Source organism: Gymnoscopelus microlampas, assembly GCF_963454915.1.
Source record: "Gymnoscopelus microlampas genome assembly, chromosome: 19".
NCBI classification, from domain to species: domain Eukaryota; kingdom Metazoa; phylum Chordata; class Actinopteri; order Myctophiformes; family Myctophidae; genus Gymnoscopelus; species Gymnoscopelus microlampas.
The window spans coordinates 24818814-24844013 of record NC_139956.1 but is presented as its reverse complement, the minus strand read 5'-3'; the positions used below and the strand labels follow the sequence as shown (position 1 = coordinate 24844013).

The window sequence follows — 25200 nt, the reverse complement described above, 5'->3', positions numbered from 1 at the left end:
TTTTCATTGGACCAAGGTTTCGGCACGACACTGCCGTCGTTTCCTTTGTGTAAACATCAATGTCAATGTGTTGGCCTGTGCCAGCTGTATTTTTAACAATCTAAAACTACAAAGTAACTAGTTTCTGAAGTTTTCAAATAATTGTAGTATAATATTTGGATGGAGTAGAAGTAAAACTATTGAAAATTGGAAATACTCCAGTAAAGTAATAATACCTCAAAATTGTACTTAAGTACAGTACTTACTTTCCACCACTGCTGAAGGGCTTATGTGCACTTTTTGCTAACGCGATGTGGCACACATGCATGGTGCATGTTTAAGTCTCTGCACCGACACTCGAACACAGTTATGCTCCGGAACTTGTCAAAGACTATTTGGAAGCGACTGCATCCACGGGGCGGTGCAAAAGAAAGAAAACAACATGCAAGCATATACAACTTGTCATCTAATGCACATGAATTGTATAGCTCTTAATGTTTTCTTGCTTGTTTTTGTTTTTATTCAACATATGTTGAGCACTTTGTGAGTTCTCTCTGTGAGAGGTGCTATATAAATAAAATGTACTTACTTACTTACTTACTTACTACTGTATAGGTGTGAGCTCTTAACACAGCTGGCTGCTTAACATGCAGACCACATGCCAAACACATTATGGTAGGTTGCAGTGGAAAGGCATTCTTACAATCTTACATGCAAGCAACACAACAGCCGTTGTAGTGAGCTATATACTGTACCGTGTGTGTGTGTGCGCGCGTGCGCGCACACACGCACGCGCACGTATGCGCAGTGCGTGCATGCGCAGTGCGTCTATACAATATATATATAATATATACTATAGTGTATATATACACACACACTGTATACAGTATATGAATGTGAGAGGTACAGATGCAAATACAGAAGACATTCTAATATTGAACACATTTTAGATTCATAACATTTTAATCATTCTGCAGACTGTTATGCATGAGTGAAAACATCCTGAATTTACTTTTTTATAGCTTCTGTAGCGACAGCATCACAAGCAGCCATATATAGCATATTCTGTAGCTGTCAATCGTAATGCCCAGATGATGATGCATCTGCGGTTTGCCCGGAGGGGCCTGGGTTGAGATAACAAGTTTATTCATCTGTTTCCCACCTTTCTTCATTTCTCATTCCATCTCATGTCTTCTCTACCCCCCCAGGCGCACAGCATGGGTCTCGGAAACAAGTTCAAGCAAGTGAAGAAGGCCTACGCCGAGGCCAACAAACTCCTGGGTGACCTCATCAAGGTGAGACACAACAATTACATACTGCTGTAATTGCTACACGCGGAGCATGAAAAGAACCGTGCCGCCGCAGCATTATTTCCTCCTGCTCCTCCAGAGAGAGGGCTTTGAAATTCAATGTTGTCACGCTTTCCTCTACCATCATAACGTTGTATAACGCAGTGGTTCTCAAACTTCTTTTTTTTTTTAAGGACCCCCCCCCCCACCCCACCGTTTGCTATGCATTCGGCCAAGGGTTCTTTTCAGGCCGCGACCCCCTCAAAATAATCACATTTGAACATGGGACCCCCCACCCTGACAAGCACTTGGAATTGTAGGCATTACATTTAGTTTGACTCGGTTCCACATATAAATATTGTGAAAATAGCCGAACTACAAGCACACAAGAGCTTGTGAGCTTGTAGATTGGCTATTTTGCGAGGCATTGTGTGCTTGTAGTTCGGCTATTTTCAAAATGTTTGCCTCTTTCTTACGTAATATTTGACAATTTGGCCAATTTGGTATTAAAAATGTCTTAAAATCATTCAATTGTACCTTTAGAAATGTGCAGATAGCCTGTATACACTCAAAAGAAAACCACCTAAGTGGAAAAAAGCGGCACTCCAAAATAAAGTTGCAAGACAGTGGCTCAGATGTGGTTTCTCATTTTATTGAGATGTGAACGCTAACGCGTTTCGGCCGTAGCATTCCTCAGAGCAGATTAAAAGATCTGCCTAAACTAAGAAGGCATCCAGAGGAAGCGCACCGGTTTTCCTTTCTTAGCCTGTATACACTACTTTATATTGGTTTGTTTACTGTTGAGTGAGAAAACAATGTTGCACATTAAGCTAATCATCTTAGCCCCCCCAAAATGATTGGGGGACCCCCCTGGGAGTCCCGACCCCCAGTTTGGGAACCACTGCATCTGGCCACAAACCCTCACAACAAAGAGTGTACAATTGGAAGAAAATTGATCCGTAATGGTCCATTTGGTTCCATTTGTGCACTTTCGGAGTTACAGGTCCATTTGGTTCCTAACTATCAACAATATAGCTGTGGACCCCTGGAACCCCCTCAAGGACCCCTGGGGGTCCCCTAACCCCACTTTGAGAACCACTAGCATAATGTGTAAAGGGATCATCTCATTTATTTGATACGGTCAGGTCTTGCTAGCACATTATATATATATATATATATATATATATATATATATATATATATATATATATATATATATATATATATATATATATATATATATATATATATATATATATATATATATCGCTTTTCTAGGTACTCAAAGTCGCTTAATACAAACACCCAACACCCACTCTGTGGGTCTGAGTTCTCTGTGAACTACTTCACTGTTCCAGCCGCTGCAGCGATTGAAGGGGACTCGTTGAATGCTATCTCTCAGCCAACTCAAGGGCACGCTTGAATTACTAGTGCATTGGAATCGATTGGAATTGGCCCCATTGGGTTTGCAGCCATCCGTCACGCTGGTAGATGTGAGTTGCAAGATTCAGGAGGACTCTGCAGGGAAACGGGAAGGGGTTCAGGGGGAACAGTGGTGGAAAAAGTACTTTTTTTACTTGAGTAAAAGTATCAATGCTGCAACGTAGAAATATTCTGTTACAAGTAAAAGTCCAGAATTAAAGATTTACTTGAGTGAAAGTACAAAAGTATTGGCATAAAAATGTACTTAAAGTACCACAAATAAAAGTACTCGTTGTGCAGAATGTATTATTTCACAAGTTTTGCGACACATTGTGAGCTTGTAGATCGGCTATTTTCAAATGGCCGAAATGTATATAGGGCTGAAGTGGTTACTGTATGTTTTGTAATAACTAGAAGCTCGCCCCCGCTACGCGGGGGCTCGCGTCTAGCCCGCGGCCACGCCCACGTAGCGCCCGCGGCCACTTGGCAGCTCATGTAAGTGGCGTAGCGTCCTGAGGGCCAGTGGGGCCGTGGCTCGGTCAGTGAAGACCCTGTAGTGCGGATGATATGTGGCATAGAGGGGCAGATTGTAAATCCCCAGAGGAAACATCTGTGGGCTACCATTGGTTCAGCGATGTGTGCGGTCGCCCTGCGGCCCCTCCTCCTCCACCAATGTGCAGTATTGAGAGCCCTGACGTCACAACAATTGGAGCGATGGGCACTGCACTCTGGTTGGTTAGGGTACACCTAGGGCCCAGGTAGAACCCAGTTAAAGGCTGCATGGGCAAACCCAGTTAGGACCCGCCTTGGTCCCACATAAACATGGCTAGTTGGGGCCCACCTAAGGGCCAGGTAGAAGCTACTTATAGCCTGCATGGGCATCGCAGTTGGGACTGAAGTGGATGCCGCTGACATTGCTGACATGGGGTCCATATGGTTTAGCCCACCTTGAAACCATATGGGAACTACGCTGGCATGCAGGCTGGAATGCAAACGCTGCATCATACCTGTAGTGTGTAGTTTGATGTTGTGTGTGTAGCAGATATACCTGCAGTGTGTAGATCAATGTCCATATGAAAGTCAATGCCCAGCAGTGTTTTTTTTTTCTCCAGCAGAGTTTCTAGTGTCTCTGTCTCTCTCTGGAAGAGGTTGCACATGAACTCTGCAGCCGCACTGAGACGCTCCAACACAAACACTCTGACATTAGGCTGCTTCACACAACAAACATCAGCACCACGCTGCTGTTTGTCCAAAAGACACAATATCTCCTCTCCCACCGACGTCATGTGTTCATTTATCGACAGCCGTACAGAGTCCTTTTGACACATTTTACCTCGTTTATCCAGCTCTCACTGACTCTCCACATCGGGCTGTTATAGCGCCACCATGAGGCTGATTAGAGAAATCTCAAGTGGAATTTCTTCCTCGGCATAGTGGGAATGTGGGTGCAAAGTTGCACGGAAAGTGCATGCTGTGTTCATAATGTGAGGCATTTTGGTCCAAACGGAGCAGTCCTGCAGACTTTGGAAGCCATTTTAGCCAATCAGGATGGAATATGAAAAATCTGAAAGGGTTTTTTTTTTAATGACTGTGGAGATACTGTGTACCGATTTGCGTGATGTTTGGGCAAAATATGTAGGAGTACTGTGAGAAAAGGTGTTTAGCAAAAAGCGGCCTCCTGGTGGCACTGTAACAGGGCCATGTGAAAGAAATAGGGCAGAGGTTCTGAATTGGCATCCAGGGAGTGTGTGTGCACAGTTTCGCTGCGATCAAGTCAACGATGTGAGAGATTAGCTATCACAGACGGACGGACAGGTCTTGCGCCATGCCTTTCGGCCTGGCGGAGACAATAAAAAAACGAAAGTAAAGGAAATTACCATTTCTGCAACAAAAGTAGTCAACAAACTATACTATAAAAACATTGGCCACATTGTCAAATAATCTAAGAAAGAGGCAATCATGTAGAAAATAGCCGATCTACAAGCTTACAAAGCCTCTCAACGTGAGGCGTTTCGAGCTTGTAGATCTGCTATTTTCACAATATTTACTTGTGGAATGGAGTCAAACAAAATGGGGGGGTGGCCAGATCAATTACGTGTATTTGGGGGGGGGGGCGGCCTGAAAGGGTTGATAAGCACTGCTCTAATTGGAGCGAAATTATCTGTAATTACTACATGACCATAATGCAGCCTAACATGCGTTGCACGGGGCGGTCCTGCCATTACGTTAGTTACTGTAGTTGCTGTGGAGCTACATAGTTCTCCAGAAGACACACACAAACATACACCATCTACAATGGACTAACTGAGCAGCAATATTGACATTCACCACACGAACGTGCATTGTTGACAAAGTGATTGCACAGCCGCTGCAGGCATGACAACCACGTTAGCGTTAGCTACATGCCACTATCACAGCTCCCTGTCCGTCGTTGGTGCGACTGAATGTGATGGCTACAGCAAGCTCTCTGCGATGCCATTGTCTGGAGACTGCTCCTGGCATGACACGACCAATGAGAGTGAGCGCTGTCGTTGTTGCTAAGATACGGTGGCGTCACTGGCCCATAGCTTGTAGATCTCTCACACATGATTGGCGTAGGCTGCGTTGCCAGGTCTGACTGTTTGTATAAGCGATTTTGGGCTTATTTGGGTGCACTTTTGGGCTCGTTTCCATAGACCACGGCATCGCTTATTTCTTTCCCGTGACCGATGTGGCAAAAAAAGGTGCAAAACGAACCATCCGGAAGTAAAGTGCGAGATGAAATATATAGCACTTTTTGATTATTAGAGAAGGAGACAGATGTGAAGGTGGAAAATGGAATGTAGGAGATTATATAGTTTTTCATGAGCGATTTTTGTAGCAAGTTGTGAGTGAATTGGGCCACTCCTGTGGGCGGGGGGCTGATTAGAACCATTGGGGTTTGGGAAGGAGACGCTCTCTGTTTGAGTGGAAAGATAATCAAAATGTACAAAGTAGCTAACTACAATTTTCATACAATTGTTGTGGAATAAAAAGTACAATATTTGTCTCTGAGATGGAGTAGAGTAGAAGTAAAGAAAATATTGAAAATTGTAAATACTCCAAAAATACCTCAAAACTGTTCTTAAGTTCAGACTTAAGAACAGACTACTTGAGTAATGTACTTAGTTACTTTCCACCACTGAGGGTGAACAGATCGGTTCAAGGAGAAAAGGTAAAACAGGCAAATGCTCCTTGTATGAAGAAGCTTGAAGAGAGAGAAAGAATAACATCTGGAACATTAATGCATGTTGTGAGGCACAATGGTGGGTGAATGGAACGCACGCCGACCATTATGGTTGCGACGTCTCTGGTTTGATTGTAGCCAGGTAAACAAAGGGAAAAAGCCAGCACATCCACTCTAACGTGCCAGAAGTCGGAAGAGCCACTTGGGCTCGAAACGTCACGAACAATGTTGGAAGAAAAATACATACAACTTTTGGAGCGTGATCCAGTGTGCTGACTCTATTTGGCTCTTGCTATATTTTTATTCTACCCAGGGCAATGTGTTGCACATCTTTCCCCTCTCCAGCCTTAGCTTCCTGTCTCACTCTGCTATCTTAAGAAAATATAGACAAATGTGTTGTCAACCCAGATATTGCTGCTTGATGTGAAGAGAGATGTGTGGGCGGTGATGAGAGTTCACAAGAAACCAGAAAAAAACACACGAAATGACTGAGTTAGCATGACTCATATCATTCATGCATATAGGATGGGAGAAGATTGGGCAAGCAGCCCACCAGAAAATAAAGCCAAAGGCAAAGCATCATGTGACGCCTGAAAGATGCCATCCAATTACTGTATGCAGCGCTAGGGGAGTTGGCACCGTCCAAACCCTTCTATCCAGCAAAATTGAAATAGTTATTTTGACACCTGTATTATATCAGGCCTTATTTCCTGGAACATGTTGCTAAGCAGAAGTGGCCAAAGTCTGTCCTCATTGGCTAGAATCCTGCTGTTACATCCTGTAGTAGGGTGTTAACATGCACGTGCACACATAGACATCAAAGGGGGCTTGAGCCCCTGCCCTTTTGTCTGTCGGTAAAAAGTGCCCTTGTCTCCTCTGACTGTAAACTGTAGAAACCCCTGCGCGCCCGTTGGCCTCGCACCTGCAGTAAAGCTTACTAATTATTGAGCCCCGTGCCGTGCAGTGCTCGCGCAGAATTATAGTTGATTTACAAGCTCACAACGCGTCGCAACGCCAGGCATTGTGAGCTTGTGGATCGGCTATTTTTTGGGTGCGCGATACCGCCCGGCAAACGAAGTATATTATACACAATCGAGACCTAACTGAGGGCACAACTGAACGCAGTGAATGCACGCAGAACACGGACCAATTGTTTGAGACAGATTAGGTATGTATCATGGACAAAAAAAATATATACATAGCTGTTAATTTGAAATTACTTGTCAAGCAGGAGCCTATATATATCTCTCTCTCCCTCTCTCTCTCTCTCGCTCTCTCTGGCTGTGTCAGCAGCAGTGGTGGGAAAAGTACTCAATTTCTTTACTTAAGTAAAAGTACTCATTATACAGAAGAATAAGTGGCGTCGTTAGGCGGGGGTTTCGGTGGCTATAGCCACCAATGTTTTATCCAAAGCCACCAATAAAAACATTTATTAAAAAAAGTTTTTTTTAATGTTTTTTATTATATATCTATAACCCTAACCTAACCCTAAAACCGAAATAAAGTAACAAAAAACGGGTAAAAAAGTACCCGAATCCGACGAATATCCGCAAAATTTCGCGCGCGCGCTTCGCGCGCGCAGGGGGGGCACATGCACGCGCGCTCGTGCATGTGCCCTTTTGAAATTCCAGCCCCTGCCTCTCCAAATCTCTCTGCACGTCTCTGGGTGTTAATCTCATTAAACATTCGCTCAGGAAGCATCTGGGTCTTTTCTTGGCGCCAGACTGGTTTTAGTGGCACTCAGTGACATGTTATATGGAGCGATGGCTCTGGCACAGTTTGAGGGAAATCAGTTCAGTTTGATCGGGCATGGCTTTGTCGTTCCTTCTCCTCCTCTCTTTAGCGCTCTCGCCCTTGTTCCCACTCTGTCAGCGGTGTATTGGCAGCTCTGGACTGGGCTGGTTCTGCCTTGCTGCTCCCGTTTCCTTGCTTGGCTGAGGCAAACGATTCCAGATTAACTCAGATGGATCCCCCCACTCTGTAATGCTCTCTGCATTCAGTTTCACTCTCTGGCTTTCTCTCATTCTCTCATCTGCTCGCCTCTTCCCTCTGTCTATCTCTCTGTGTGTGTGTCTCTCTCTCTCTGTGTCTCTCTCTCTCTCTCTCTCTCTCTCTCTCTCTCTCTCTCTCTCTCTCTCTCTCTCTCTCTCTCTCTCTCTCTCTCTCTCTCTCTCTCTCTCTCTCTCTCTCTCTCTCTCTCTCTGTCTGTCTGTCTGTCTGTCTGTCTGTCTGTCTGTCTGTCTGTCTGTCTGTCTGTCTGTCTGTCTGTCTGTCTGTCTGTCTGACAGTCTGACACCCCCCTGGATTCTGTCAAAACTCTCTCTCTCTCTCTCTCTCTCTCTCTCTCCCCCCCCCCCCCCCTCTCAGATGCTCTCTAAAGCCATTCTTTAAGCCTTCACACCGGTGCAGTGCGCAAATATGTCACAGATTTGCAGCAACATCCATGTACACATTTTCCGCATGCAAACTACATTTTTTTGCTAGTGTTTTGCTCTCGTGTTCCAATTCTGATAACAACAAACAAAATGTTTGCTGTTATCATCTACCCTCCGCCAGCGTTTCACCTGGCCAGCTGACAGCTTCTCTTAATTATCCCATGACACTAACTTCACTGCGTGTTCATTGATACATTTTATCAACCCTGAACCCAGGCCTATTTATTTGTTTGTTTGTGTTCATTTCATTCACTATAGATAAGCAGTTTTCCGATTGTAATCTTGAACGGTAAACGGTTGTCAGGGCATGTAGCTAATCTTGACTGTTATACAATAAGAACATTGTGCTGATACGTTACATCAGCAGCAGCAACAACAGTAATTTGGTGTGTGTGTGTGTGTGTGTGTGTGTGTGTGTGTGTGTGTGTGTGTGTGTGTGTGTGTGTGTGTGTGTGTGTGTGTGTGTGTGTGTGTGTGTGTGTGTGTGTGTGTGTGTGTGTGTGTGTGTGTGTGTGTGTGTGCGCGCGCGCGCGCGTAAATCTCGGAAATGTTTTCACATATCCCATTTTTTTGTGGGTGTTAATATTTTTCACATAGTTTGAATTCATGGTCTCATTTACCCATCCTGCCATCCCTCCATTGTCCCTCTTCTCATTATTTTTCTGGCAGTTTAATTTCACCACTTTATTTACATTGACCGAACCACCCAGGGTGAATGGCCAAGGGAAGTTTGAAGCACGAGTGTGTGTGAGATTTATGTGCGTACGTGCACACTAGGGATGCTACGAACAGGATTTCTGCGTCTACGAGCCTGTAGATTGGCTATTTTCGTCGCTGTCAACACCGTATAAATCGGGCTTACTGTAAAACAGTTTCCCCTCATTGTGAATCTTTGGTCTGAACTAGGATTATCAGCTGTATTGCAGTTTGGCAATTTAGAGTGATTGACATTTGGACAGAACAGAATTGGCTAACTTTCCTGTTCAACTCCAGATTTCAACCCCGGAGTCCGGTGCAAGTTCTTATACTGAGCTAATAGTTCTCCCCTGCTTGCTGAAGGGAGAAATTGAATTTGGACTTTCAGTCAATCCAGAATCAGGTTCTAAATGTTTCATTGGAGAGCAGGGAGACCAAATACAGCCACCCCAATTGTATTAGTTACATTGTATTAACATACTCTACCATACAGATTGGACAAAATAAATTTGTATTCACTAAAAAAGTGATACATAATACAACTTTAATGTTACGTGTAAAACAGTGGCCCATATTATTTTTCCGCTTCACTTTCATTAAATACAGATGTCCACTAAATGAAGTTGTACATTACTAGGCCCTCCAAATATTCATCATTTTGTTGATGTTGGAATACGTTTTCAATTATGTTTTCACACTGGAATGTTGGTTAAAATCTGTTCTGTCGCTTTTAAGAGATCACTGTTTTAAAGAAGTCATTGCCGTGTGAAGCTAAGCCCTATTCCAGGCACCTTCAACAGGGGGTCTGGGGCCCCTGGGGGGTCCTCAGAGTTACTACAGGGGGGGGGGGCAGCCAAATCTTTGAGCAATAGGCAGCTTTTTTTTTTTACATTAACCACTTGAACCCTAGCATCCCTTTCCTGAGGGGTCATTAACCGAGGTTTGGTGTAGCGGGGGAAAAGAGCAGATCAAGTACAAGTATTGAGGGTTTATTGGTTAACTGTCTGAAAATACACCTTAGCATGAACACAACGCTAAACAAGTCTATGAAACTATCTATGAAATCTATGAAAAGATTTAATCTGCAACACAATTTTATACAATATAGTGGGGGTCCCTGCTTCATCTCTCTCTCAGCTAAGGGGTCCTTGGCCTGAAAAACGATGAAGACCCCTGCCCTATTCACATGTGACTAGTATTACCTGGGTACCTCTGGTCATCTGTAATAATTGCGGAGGTCGTCTGTGAGTTTTTTCTTTTCACAAAATTGCTTTTGGTAACGTGGTTCACCCCACACAGCGAGTGTAGCGTAACTCTTTGCACATCCAATGCCTGTTTGCTCGCAATCGATTGCTCATTTCGTTCAAGATTCGGTTGCAAAGGAACGATAGTGTCCAGGACGCAGCGGTCACACACAGTTCCTTGACATTTTCGTTCTTGGGCGATGCTGTCAGTAAATTCGAGTACTCCACTTATCCGCTGTGAAAGCGCATCGCGGAACCACAGACGTGGGGAGATTATCATTTCTGAATTCCAAGAGGTCCCCCAGATGATACCGGTCCAGTGTGAATAAAGCTTCAGTCTGAACCATTGTGATGTATTTTCAGCCAAGCAGTTAGCACAAAACAAACAGGCACAATGCAGTTATAAATATATGTGTCATTGATCGGTTTAACCCATTGAATCCCGGGAGCGCATGTCTGTCATTTTCGATTTCTTTGGCTATTCAAAAATAGCAGATCTACAAGCTCATAGCACAGGCACCGAGTGCCGCGCTATGAGCTAGTAGATTGTGCTATTTTAGAAAAAAATCGTGAAAATCTGTGCAAATCTTTGAATACATATTCTTTTAAAGCGAACATTAATTTGTTTATTTATTTGGTTCCAGGGACGCCCAGAAGCAAAGATTTGAGTTACAAATGTTCGCTTTAAGAAATATATGCTCAAAGATTTGCACAAACTTTTCACGATAAAAACAAAATAGCAGATTTACAAGCTCATAGCGCAGCATGACAGAGATGTGTTCCCGGATTGAATGGGTTAAAGAGATCGGGGCAATTTGAGACCACCCGATCGATGGGCCGATTGACTAGAGCATCCATAGTGTATACGCAACGCGCACGACACGCACACACACACACACACACAGTATGAGCTCAAAAATCTCTACAAGCTCTTTACTTCTGCTTTGAATTTTGCCTCTGGCTTTTTTTTGTTGATTTTGTCTTTCATTAAACCCTGCCTCCGTTATTTTAAATCCATCCCTCATGATCTCACCTCTCTCCCTCTTCCCTTTATGTTATTCTTTGTTTGTTTTTATCACTCTACCCTCTTAACCCATTGAGACCTGAAGCCGATTCTACATGTCTCCTAAATCCCAACAATTTTCTGAAAAACGTATTTTTCTATATCAGTGGTGCTCAATCTTTTTCATGTCAAGGACCCCCAAAATTATATGTATTTGGCCGCAGACCCCAGTCAAAATATGTTGTCCCAGGGACCCCCAGAAGTAAAGATTTGAGTTAAAAATGTTCGCTTTAAAAATATATATATTCAAAGATTTGCACACATTTTCACGATTTTTCAAAAATAGCAGATCTACAAGCTCGTAGCGCGGCACTCGGTGCCGCGCTATGAGCTTGTATATCTGCTATTTTTTTTGAATAGCCTAAAGTGTAAAATAATGCTTTTTAGCTCAAATCTAAAAATAACACAGTTCCAGGTCTTAATGGGTTAATTTCTTTCTCACCATTCATCTTCTACAGTATCTCTGTTGCGCCTTTATGACAAATTCATCCCCGGCGGCAATTTTTCTTACTTTGCTTGCCCTTCTCATATAACATCCACACTCTACAGCGTTTCCTTTCTTTGTGCTCACCCCCCCCCCCCCCCCCCCCCCCCCCTCTTTCTTTCTCTCTCTCTCTCTCTCTCTGACTCTGTCCTACTCAATTTTCCTTCTCAATTCCCATTTTCCATTCTCCATAGCAATTCAATTCAATTAAGGCTCGCCGGGCTTCGCTGCACAAGCCAATGTTTGTCTTAATGTTGCTGTTGCGGGCAGCGCGCTCCGTCCTGTTAGCCTGCCAATGGCCAACATCTCTCACTCTGTTCACTTAACCTTATGAGACCAGAGGAGCGGAGGAGACCAGTCTCGCTTGTCAGGTATCACATAAAGCACTGTTTCCCAACAGTGGGTCAGGAGACTCTGGACCCGTCTTTGGGTCGCGGAGCAATTTTTATGGGTCGCGAGTAAATATACCTCCTTTTTTCAGTTTCTTAAATTTAAAGAAAATATATATATATATTATACTATATACTAGATTTAAAAAAAAAGTTTAAACAAAGAAATCACAACTTTAAATCAATCAACATCAATTCCTGCATATTCCAAAAGTATTTCATTAATAAAAAAAACTGTTTGTAGATCTGCTATTTTCACTAGTTTGGGTCACTCATACACACACACACACACACACACACACACACACACACACACACACACACACACACCACACACACACACACACACACACACACACACACACACACACACACACACACACTCAGTGGAAGCATGTGTGGAAATAGAGGATTAAAGCTCCTTACACACCGGCGGCGATTCTTTCATGCGCATAATAGTTTTTTTTTAAAACCTTATAAAGTCAATGCAAGCTTCCACGTGCGTCAAGCGTCTTTTAATTATTCGGAACAAGTCCGAATTTTGCGTATGTTCGCATAATCGCCGGTGTGTAATGACCTTTACAGTGTGCCGTATACAGAAACATAGCACTCCCACATGTATGCATGTGTGAGCAAGCAAGCACATACACTAACAATAACCAGTCAATAACCAATCTTGTCTAGTGCTCTTCAGCTGGCTTTCTATACACACTTATCTCTATGGAAACACACAGTAGTATCATATACACATGTGCTGCTACTTATTGAAGTGGATCAACAGATGCACACATACACTAGAGGACAATCAGTCCTTGTCCGATCCAACCGGGCCCGACACAGAGAGAGATTCCATTAGGGTTCCAGGGGGTCCACAGACAAATAATTGACATCTCTTGCCACGCCTACCTGACATGAATCTCTTTTGACACACAGTGCAATTTGACTGTAGACACTTCCAGTGTTTGACATGGTTAGCTTGTTGATAAGAAGACACGTTGATGCTGGTCGTGTGTGTGTGTGTGTGTGTGTGTGTGTGTGTGTGTGTGTGTGTGTGTGTGTGTGTGTGTGTGTGTGTGTGTGTGTGTGTGTGTGTGTGTGTGTGTGTGTGTGTGTGTTGTGTGTGTGTGTGTGTGTGTGTGTGTGTGTGTGTGTGTGTGTGTGTGTGTGTGTGTGTGTGTTGGTGTAGCAGTAGTTTCGTATACCTGTCTGTGTGCACACATACTCTCCCGTTCCAATTAGACACACACACACACACACACACACACACACACACACACACACACACACACACACACACACACAGTGTTCACAGGAAGCTCTTTATTATATTGCTTGTGGGGCTGCAGATGTATGTTGCCTTGCGCTCTCTCTCTCTCTCTCTCTCTCTCTCTCTCTCTCTCTCTCTTTCTTCTCTCTCTCTCTCTTCTCTCTCTCTCTCTCTCTCTCTCTCTCTCTCTCTCTCTCTCTCTCTCTCTCTCTCTCAGCTCTCAGCTCAGCCTCCTTCATGTATCCTTAATCTTTCCTCCAGCATCTCTCATTTCTCTCCTCTTCCTCCTCTCCTGCTAACTCGCTCGTTATCGCCCCTCTCTCCTTCTCCACCTCCTCTTCGCCTGACAGGTACAATTCTTCACTCCACTCCTGGCTGGCTCACTGTGTGTGTGTGTGTGTGTGTGCGTGTGTGTGCGCGTGTACACACACTCGTATTCACACTGTTCTGGGTGATATAACGCTTACTGTAGCCCTGGCTAGTTGCCCACTCAGGAGTTAAGGGCTGGATATAGTTGAGCCTAAACATGCATGCATGCGCACATGCACACACACGCACACACACACACACACACCACACACACACACACACACACACACACACACACACTCTCAAACCTACCTGTAAACACTGACACTCACAGCTTCTCACTCCCTCCACTGAAGGACCTCCCAAAGAGAGTTATCTATAACGGCTGACGTATAGGGAGAGAGGAACAGGAAGGGTACACGTGTGTGTGTTCGTACGTGCGCAAGATAGAGAGAGAAAGAAAGAGAGCTATAAGCAGAGGAAACCTGTTAAAAAATAGAAAGAATAAGAGAAAGCAAACGTGGAAGTGTGGTCTGATGTATTAGATGTTCATTGTTAGTAGAACTTACTCAGTCCAACATCAGTGTGCTGAGAGACCAGAGCAGAACAACTAGAGAGACAGATTATTGACACATGAGAGAGAGAGAGAGAGAGAGAGAGAGAGAGAGAGAGAGAGAGAGAGAGAGAAAATAAGACAAGAGGGAAAAGAGAGCATGGTATCAAGCAATAAAGAGAGCCATGTTGAAGATGGATTCACACTGGAACTGAAAATCTGATATTTAACCCTGTGAGGACCATATTTCATTTACCCACTCCTGGATAAAAATGGAAAATATCATATATGGTGCCCATAAAGTTGAAAATCCAATTTTTGTATCCTGTGTGTGTGTGTGTGTGTGTGTGTGTGTGTGTGTGTGTGTGTGTGTGTGTGTGTGTGTGTGTGTGTGTGTGTGTGTGTGTGTGTGTGTGTGTGTGTGTGTGTGTGTGTGTGTGGGGGGGGGGGTGTATGTCAGTGTGTATGTCAGTGTGTTTGTGTCAGTGTGTCACCTTCGCCCAATGACAGTCAAATGAAGGTGATACGTCAGGAAAAGACAGATATGACCATAAAAAAGAGAAGCACAACCTGGGAGCAGAAAATAGATGGGGAGGGTGGGGGCGAGAGGGAGAGAGAGAGAGAGAGGGTTTTTTGAACAACAAGTATATTGACATATGAAGGAGAAATAAGGTGCTTGTATCGCTTTGACAAAAACAAGCGAGCAGAATCGAACTGCTTAGTGAGCTGATTTGGATAGTTAATAAGAAACACTATTAGCCTTGATGCTGGTGTGCAGAAAACGAGAGAATGATAGAGGAGGACTAAATGGAGCCAGGGAAATTATACAAATAGGAGAGAAAGAAAGACAGTCTTGCAGTAACACAGCAGAAAGGGGAAAGTTGTCAAATGGAGGGTGAGAGGGGACATTTTCTAAAGACTCATAACAAGACATAAAAGCAGTGTTAATGTCCCCGGGGAGAGAGGGAGAGAAACATATAGCACGCCAGAGAGGGAGAAGCTGGCAGGTACCTCATGATGACAATGTTCTGGGCTTCCTTTGCAAAGACGTGGCCGAATACACTCGGGTGTAGATAGGGAGAAACAGAGGGAAACACGGGTGATGGGAAGGGATGAGGGGGTGGTGGTAAAAGATATGAAGCGCGTTCCACAATGAGCGTGGTCGTTTGTGTTTTTTCTGCGTTTTCAATTACTCACTAGAGTCGGTATCAAGGTAATGGCCTCCCCAGGGATCTAAGCAGTTCAGTCACATTTCTCTGCCCCCCCCCCCCCCCCCCCCACACTCCCCTGTACACAAGTCAAAAAACAATAAGAGGTTGAGGCATTGTTATCACCACCACTACTCTCTGCTTCAAAACCAGGTTTCTTCACAGAGCTCTGCTCAAGCGTGGATCAGTATAAAAAGACTGAATAGATTTGTTATTCTGAACAAAAATTGTAAGTCTGATTCACCGCTTAAGCCCTATTTTATACTTTGTGTTGCAACAGTGTCGTGCAAAAATAGCAAAAATAGACGATCTACAAGCTCACAACGTGTCACATCGCGATGAATTGTGAGCTTGTGGATCAGCTGTTTTTGGTATTTTAGAAAATCTATTATTTTGTTTAAATGGATTATTTTAAATACAATCGCTTAAAACTATTAGTTTGATTAACTTTTGCACCTTCTTTTATTGGCCAATGAATTCACTAGATGGGCTTTATCAGATGGTGTGTGTGTGTGTGTGTGTGTGTGTGTGTGTGTGTGTGTGTGTGTGTGTGTGTGTGTGTGTCTGTGAGAAAGAGGTGATCCTCTGAATACACATGTTCTTTCCTTCTTGTGGGAGTGTCAAGCTAATCTTCATTTGCTCACCACTCGCTCATCCTCGCTGTCACCTTGCCTCATCTCTCTCTCTGTTTGTGTAAAGTGGCTTAATTTCTGTAAAACTACCTGTCTTTTATGAGTGCCGCATATTTCGTAGTCAGTAGTCACTCTCTCCTGTCAGTTTTTATACTTAAATCAAATCAAATAAATGTACATTTCAGTAATTTTTCTCCCCCATAAAAAATCCCTAAAGGAGCTCTACCGAACCTTTTTTCTTTGCAAAATGACACTGCATTAGTGCGCCACTTAGGGTCCTCACTCCTCAGTGTATCCCTATTGACAAACGAGGAGATCTTGCCCAAAAATCTTGTTCTTTGGTTGACTTTAACACCCCTAGTACAGTACATGTGGGCTATATATGTTTGATCCTCCAGAGTTTGGGTGATCCAAGAGTATATGCACAACAAATGCACCGCCATGAAAATAACAAGCCAGTTACTTCCTCGTCGACGGGACGCATGGTGTTAGGTGTGGGAGTCAACGTCCCTGTATACGTCCTCATTGATTTAGTGAGGCTCTCAAATATTGTATTGAGAACAATATTTGCAGCTGAGATGTAGTATATTGGAAGTATTAAGTATTACATTTTTGAGTGGTGCCAACCACTCCTATATCTGACTTTGTCCGTGTGTCCGTATGTATGTATGTCCAATAAACAAACATTGATGACAACATCAATACGGGGCTCATCAAAGGCACCACTCTCTTCACACAGGGTGTGATTTTTTTCAATTAATGTAAAAGTGCTTCAAATTCTACTCAACTTTGATTGATTGATTGATGGAATACTTTATTAAACGGTTTGCAAAAAAGTACAGAGGTACAGTTATACAATAATGCTAAAAGGGAAACACAAAAGGCCCTGAGGGCTGGTTTCCAAGACATGCAATACTATACAAGAAATCAGTATTTGAGTAAATGTACTTAGTTACTTCCCACCACTGCTTGATTTACTCTGCACATGAATGCTCCCAGTGAGGTTCCCTCGGGGGATACCTCGTCCACATTGTTAGATACGGTTCAGTGAGGTAAAACCATGAAAAATAGAAATGGCATGGTCTCCAAAGCCTGCTGGGAACACACAGGGTTTTTAAATTAGTACTTGTCCTGCCTAATTGATCAAAGCTGTTTCCATGAAATATGTAATGACCTGTAGACCCAGCAAATATCCCTATTTGAGACTTTATCCCCTATTTGAGACTTTTAATCATTACACTGAGGCCTTGGAGCATGTCCACACTTCACATGTGTTCATATTTCCTCTGTCCATCAGTATGTTTTCAAAGCAAAGCCACGTGTGTTGGCAGCAGCTTATTTAACCCATTAACACCGGGAAAGCATCTGTTGTCGTTTTTCGATTTTTGCGTTGGCTATTAAAAAATATCAGATGTACAAGCTCACAGCGCGCCACTTCATGCCGCGCTGCGAGCTTGTACATCTGCTATTTTTTAACATTTTTGAAAAATCAATTCCAAGTGTTGAATCATTTTTTTATAACGAAATAGTTTGAGAACTACTGGTTTAGAAGGCAATTTTAGAATTGATCTCAGGTCTTAATGGGTTAAGGGTAATTGTCTCACTTTGATTTCATTAACGGATCAGTGATCCTCTCTATCGCGCGCATGCTCTCTCTCTATCTCTCTCATTCTCTCTCTCTCTCTCTCTCTCTCTCTCTCTCTGTCTCTCTCTCTCTCTCTCTCTCTCTCTCTCTCTCTCTCTCTCTCTCTCTCTCTCTCTCTCTCTCTCTGTCTGTCTCTCTCTCTCTCTCTCTCTCTCTCTCTCTCTCTCTCTCTCTCTCCCTCTCATTCACTCTCTCTCCCACTCTTTCCAAAATTACCCAAAAGTGGAAACGGAAGTGGTGAACAAAGCGCTGTAAATGCTATGTGCATTTGAGTCTCCATTCATTATCGAGTTGTGTTTTGATCTTTTTTTCTTTTTCTTTTTTTCCCTCCCTTTTAATTTATTTTCCAGAGCTGTGCATTACCATGAGCGAAACAAAGAAATAATGAAACAAACTGAAAGTATGACAGAGGAATAATGCTTGCTTTATTATACCGAGTGTTTCCTCCGCGTTCGGAGTAGCAGAACACAAGACACCGCCATTACCGCCATTATGCAAATGAGGATTTCTATTACCATAATGACATGCCATTATAAATCATTCAGTGAATATGAACAGTATGTGATTTTAAAGTAAAGCTGTCTCCTCTTCTTTCTGGGGTCACCTGTATTGTTTTGGAGATCTTCTTGGTTCACGGTCACAATTTGAACTAATAGATGGAGTGCCGACATGAATACTTCTTCATCCCCACTTCCTTCAGTGCTTCACACACCGTCCACTCTCAACCCCCATCTTACCTCCCTCTCCGTTAATTCAATTACTTCTACTCCACTACATCTCAGAGGCAAATATTGTACTTTTTACTCCAGTACCTACTACCTTTGATTATTATTACAAAACATATATTAACCACTTCAGCCCTATGTACATTTTGGCCAATTGAACGCGGCGCGCTGTGAGCTTGTAGATCTGCTATTTTTTACCAAATATTTGTATCCATGTTTTACATTTGAAACTTGTGAAATGGGACATTCTGCATAATGAGTACTTTCTACTTTTGGTACTTCAAGTATATTATGATACCAATACTTTTTTACTTTTACCCAAGTCAATTTTTAATTCCGGACTTTTACTTACTTTACTTTCTACATTGCAGTATTGATACTTTTACTTAGGTGAAGAATGTGAGTACTTTTTCCACCACTGTCCACCACTGTCCATTGATCTCCTGCGTGGGATTGATTTACATTAGGATACATTTGCATCTGTAAAGACCAAACGGAAGTGGGGAGGAGACTTCAAATCCACTTCATCCCTTGATCCCCATTCCACGCACCACCACTGTCAGTACATACACCTCCCCCCTCCATGCCTGTCTCGACCCCTCCGTCTTTTCTCCCCGTGTCCACCTCGTGCTCTCATCTCTCTGGGAGAAGACTCTTCATTAGCAGAAAAACGTTGGTGCATGTTCTGTTGAAATGGCTGTGGCGTGTGGGCATGGCAGCTGCTGGCTGAGACACATCAGCACAGCTGCCGCCTTTGAAACGAAATATCAGCCATCAAAGATGGAAATCTCTCACAGACGGGCTAGTTCCTGATGCGGCTTTCAAGAACTTTTGAGCCAAAAGTAACTTTTGAGCCTTGAGTAAAACAAAACAAGCCTGTCAGGCAGGCGCTGCCTCTTGAGTTTTCTTGTATTTTTTTTTGTTTTTGTCAGAAAGAGAGGCATTTGCAAGGAATTAACATGAGGAGAAGAACAGGGTCCATTCACTCTTGTGAAGCAAACAGCGTGATTTCAAGTACACTAAAGCTGGATTTACACTACCAGGCTAAACGTGTAGTGTGAAAGAGGGGAAGTCCGCACACCATTTAGCTCCCAGTAGACTTTTTTTATATGGTCTTCATCAGGTCCCAAACATCAGGTCCTCTTTCCCTGATGTACGTATTGTCGTCCAGCACCCCATAAGTTGTTTTGGGATGTGTGTGCTTACCCCTGGATTCTAAATGTGTAGTGTGTGCATGTTTAAGATGATCTGATCAAATAATCTTATAAGACTATCCTGTAGTGTGTGATGCCTCCAGATAAAAACAGAGAGACGTGCTGAGGTGAGCGGTGACCCGCTTATCACCGCGGCTCAGTGGCGTCATGTTGTAGTTTTCCAACCACCGCGGTGGGAGGGTGATCACCTAAAAGTGGAGTATGCGTCCAGCTTTATAGGAGGGTCGTGACTCGTGGTATTATGCATGCCAATCAATCAAAGAAATGACCCAATCACTGATAATGATCACATTGAAGATTTCAGAGGGTTGACACTAACCTGTTTTCCACCCCTTCCCCTTTCTCTCTCTCTCTCTCTCTCTCTCTCTCCAGGTCACTCCATCCTCTAAGATCGTGGGTGATTTGGCCCAGTTCATGGTTCAGAACAACCTGAGCAGGGCCGAGGTTGAGGAGAGGGCTGACGAGCTGTCCCTGCCTCTGTCTGTGGTTGAGTTCCTGCAGGGACACATTGGAATCCCACACGGTGGCTTCCCCGAACCACTAAGGGCCAAGGTACAGTACTGGAGGATGTGCACGCAGTACACACTCTTAGGTTTTTCTACTGGCTGAATGCTGCTCTGACACCATCACTATGGAGATTAGGGTTGCCATGTGCGCTTATTATAAGCGACTTTGGGCTCCTTTTTCTGTAAAGTTGCTTGTAAAAAAATATTCCTCCTCTATCTCGTATTTTAACATAGTGATACAATACATTAGCAATGTAGTGTCTCACGAGATGTGTGTAAATTCGTATTTATTTAAACATATAAATGTATAACATGAGAAATTATCATCCTACAAATGCCATAACACAATGCCAAATTTGGCCATAGCTTTAAGTATTGGGTACACACTGCCCATAACATTATCAACGTTATGTGCACTGGTACAAATACTATATACTGTAGAATTTTACAGTGATAAAAAAAGAAAAGTAATAGAAAAGTAGAAAGCACATATAAATCAACAATGAGAATTCTCTCCCAAGTTACAAGGAGAAAGGAAACCCTTTGTCATTGATGCCGTTCCAAAAGCCAAAACAAGACGAGAAGGGTCAGTCAATAGATAATGTGGTATTATTATCATCAAACACACTCGGGGATATCCAGAGTCATGACACAACAATACGCCAGAAAACCCAACGAAAGTAGGCATAAATAATTTGCTACGAAAACAAAAGATGGTTCCCTCTGAAAGGAAAACATTGCAGATTTTTAACCTGGTTAAAAATGGGATTTAGGTTGAAATTTAGTGACGTTGCACTTTATCCACTTAGCCACTGAAGCACTGAACTAGTTAACCACAAAATATAATCTAAATTATTCCAAACACACATACTTTTTTCTGTCTGTCTATATAATGACATGCCCAACATCGTGATGCCAGTGTTGAGTGGTTAGTTAGCATAGCATTAATGTCACCTCCCCTAGGTGTTAGCTTGACACGTTCAGTGCATTTAAAAAATACAATGCTGAGCCTGCATGGTTAAAATGTACGGCCACGGAGTTTCTAAAAAAATATAATAATATCACTGTTCCCGCTGAATATCCTTTAGGGATCTAAACATTGATCTGCAATAAACAGTGGGAGATTACAACAGTGTGTGCATACTTTATTTTTATGCTGATTCTCTGTTTGTCCTGCACCTGATCACCAGAGTGCATTTGCATGCATTGCGTTCCTCGCGGTAGTTCAAGGAAACAGTGGTGATTAAGATAGAGAAATCAGCAGGGTCTTTGCACACACGCACGCGCGCACACACACACACACACACACACAATGTGATGAGTACCAAACTACTCATCACAATACTGCATGGAATATCTGTCAGTTACAGTCAGATACACTGTGTTAACAAATCGATATAAGGTGAATTCTCCCCAAGCTTCCCTGTGAGAGCATAGCCTTTTTAAATAACATCGATTTGGTTCATAATGACTGTAGTGTACACGTGTTATGATGAATAGTTCTTACTTCTTATAAGGAGGTGATAACAGTTGTGGAATCATTCTGGAGTGCTCTGTATTGGCATTTAATAGTCATTTGGCTTCATTTAGAAGCACTTGTAAGCCAATAAAATCACTCAGGAATGGTTTGCTTCACTGACTAGTGGCAGTGACCGAGAGCTTAGATGCTCAACTGGTCCTTCTATAGGGGAAGTTATGTGATGGTTCCACAGCATACAGATACATAACGTCGCCGTCGGGGCAGAAACCTCCTATCTCCATATTCTAACTTTTTGTGTTTTTTTTTTGTAAATTAACGCCTTACTTGATAATAACTACAGTGTCACACAAAAAGCATCAAAAGTAGCAGATCCACAAGCTTCGAAACGCGGTGCTGCGCGGCTAAGCGACACGTTTCATTCAAGCTTGTAGATCTGCTACTTTAGCTGTTTTTGAATTGAATCCTGAAAAATAACAGTTTCGGGTTTCCACCCCGACACAGATGATAAGCTTACATAACACCCCCCCCCCCCCCCCCCCCCCCCCCCAACACACACACACAATCACACACACACGCTAGAAAAGGCACTTAGAAAATATGTAAGAATCAAGAATCAAGAATGTTTGTTATGTATGCAGGTACAAGCGGCGAAATGTATAACAAAGTGTATGATGGCTGCAAAACACTGCGCAACATAAATAGAACAATGATAAAAATAAAAAATAAAGATAATATAAGAAGAAGCCTCGTGAAGAATTTAGCAGTAGCAACATCACAACACAATAAAGAAAAAAGAATACTACAGTATATATAAATGTGCAAATAAGGCATTTGTGCAGATACTGTACCATGCATACCAGCAGCAACAGCAACGGATACCTTGTATAATAGCAGCAGTAGCAACGTCATAACATAACATTAAAAAATCACACCCTGTGTGAAGGAAGCGGTGCCTTTGGGGCGGGGCTTCACTCATTTCAGTTCGTCCCTATTGGTGGTCTAAGTCCACATACCAAATTTGGACTTGGTGGCATGCTGCAAACTGGAGTTATAGCTGTTTAAAATCCCGTGCTCATCCCGTGCTCATACGGGCGGACGTCCCTGGGGGTCCCTGGACCCCTCTTTGATAAGCGGTGGCACGTGTGGCAAATGAGAGGAGAGATGGCATAGGCAATCTCCAAGTCCGTGTGTGTGTGTGCGCGTGTGTTTGTATGTGTTGCTTCTTTGCCGTGCTCATCCCGGGCTCATACGGACACACAGACGGACACACAGACGGACACACAGACGGACACACAGACACACAGACACCGAGTCAAAGCCACGTATAGAGCGGTTGGCACCGCTAAAAATATCGTCTCCGTCAGGTGGAAACCTCATATGTCCAAAACTTGGACAAATCAAAAATAGCAAAAGTAGCAGATCTACGAGCTCAAAACGTGTCGCTTTTAATTTACAAAAAAACTGAAAAGGTTAGAATATGGAGATACAGGGTTTCTGCCCGACAGCGTCTGTTGTGCAAAATGTAATGTACACAAGAGCACACATCTACTGTATACACCACCAATTCCAGACTAGATTCTCACGCACACCTGTATCTCTTGTGGAATGCACGTGGTATAAGATGCATGTGAACATGCTAGAGCACATACAGTACAGGACACACTGTATGCTTAGTTCCACTGGGAATAATGCAGTCGTGACCGGATAAGTGCAGATGGAAAGTGAGAGCAGTGAGATGAGTCTTTCCTCTCATCTCTCTCTTTACTTCAGTCAAGTTCATTGTTTATGCTAGTCACGCCTGAGAGAGGTAGGAGAAAGATACGCCTGCACATTATTTGTTTTTGTGTGTGTGCGTTCGTGTGTGTGTGTGTGTGTGTGTTTATCTGTATTCATGCCTCTAGAAGAGAATCAAGCACCCTCTCTGTGCCACTAAACCCCAGAGCCACGCACAGACATGCAGTGGCGGAAAAAGTACTCAAATGTTTTACTTAAGTAAAAGTATCAATACTGCATTGTAGAAGTACTCTGTTACAAGTAAAAGTCCGGAAGTAAAAATGTACTTGACTAAAAGTACAAAAGTATTGTTATCAAAATGTACTTAAAGTACCAAAAGTAAAAGTACTAAAATGTTGGAAAATAGCAGATCTACAAGCTCACAACACGTCGCGATGCGACGCGTTGTGAGCTTGTAGATCGGCTATTTTCAAATAGCCTAGGTATAAAATAGGGTTAAAGTGGTTAATGTATGTTTTATAATATAATAATTTATATCTGCAAAGTAACTAGTAAGTAAAGTTTTCAAATAATTGCAGTGGAGTAAAAGTACAATATTTGTCTCTGAGATGTAGTGGAGTAGAAGTAAAAGTATAGACAATTGGAAATACTCCAGTAAAGTAAAGGTACCTCAAAATTGTACTTAAGTACAGTACTTGAGTAAATGTACTTAGTTACTTTACACCACTGCAGACATGTGTACACACACACACACACACCCCTATGCATCTGGCATGAGCACACATGAGCTCGAACGCTTGTCTTCACATGAGAAAGTGCCCATGTTTATGCCTACATAACTTCTCTCATTCATATTTCTCTTACACCACAGTTGCTCTCCACCCTGCTCTCACTCAGTACACAGTCTAGGATATGTTTTTTTCTTCTTTTCCCCACCTGGTAAGTCTGGTTTTTAACAAGAAACAAGGGACAATGGTGTCAACTTTAGTGTCAACTTAAAAGTTTTCAGAGCATGGCACTCGGGTGGGCAGCGGTCAAATTCCTTCCCACCACCGCGGAGACTAGAGGTTTTGAACCTCCACGGATAATCCGGCGTTGCCATGCGTTCCAACAAACTCCATTGTTCATGTTCGTAGGAGGTATAGCCAGGCAGGGAGGATGATCTCCGTCACTCCACTAGCGACTCTACAGCTTGGTTATGCATGGTACCTGTTCAGCTGTGGTGTGGAACTAGGGAGAATAGCATGCATTATGTCCTTCCGATGAAACTCCTCACAGTCGGGTGAAAATAAACGGCTTTGACATCACATGTATCGAAGGAGATATATGGTTGTCTTCGTCTCCCCTTAGGACCAACTGCAGGAGTAGCAGTGACAAGGGACTAGAATAAACAGGGAATGGGGAATTGCTTTAGCATCTAAATTGGGGGGGAAAAAAATAAAAGTATCGGCAAAAAAAAAAAGTATTAAGGTGCAAAAAGGCACAAAAATAGCAAATGAACTTGTCAGCACTTGCAAATAAGTATGTAACACTTTTAGTAAGGCATAGCAGCAGAGGGAAACAGCCAGAAACCTTCCTCAGCATTTCTGAGACATACAGTGCAGTTTGTGGATGTGAAGTCTGGTTCTAGAATTTAGGACATCATGCACGTCGTCAAGCCCAAAAGTTGAACTCGCTAGGTTCCGTTGACAGGCTTTTTAACCCATTAAGACCTGAGGCCG

General features: G+C 43.0%; 1 protein-coding gene across 1 annotated transcript in view; it reads left to right on the top strand.

Moving 5' to 3' along the window:
- The window catches only part of LOC311034334 (pyruvate carboxylase, mitochondrial-like), a 454227-nt gene that overhangs the window by 402330 nt on the left and 26697 nt on the right, over positions 1 to 25200 (top strand). Inside the window, exons 21-22 of the mRNA XM_084042211.1 lie at positions 1188 to 1274; positions 20132 to 20311. Of these exons, the coding sequence (XP_083898337.1) occupies positions 1188 to 1274; positions 20132 to 20311 (267 nt within the window). The remainder of the gene's footprint in view (positions 1 to 1187; positions 1275 to 20131; positions 20312 to 25200) is intronic.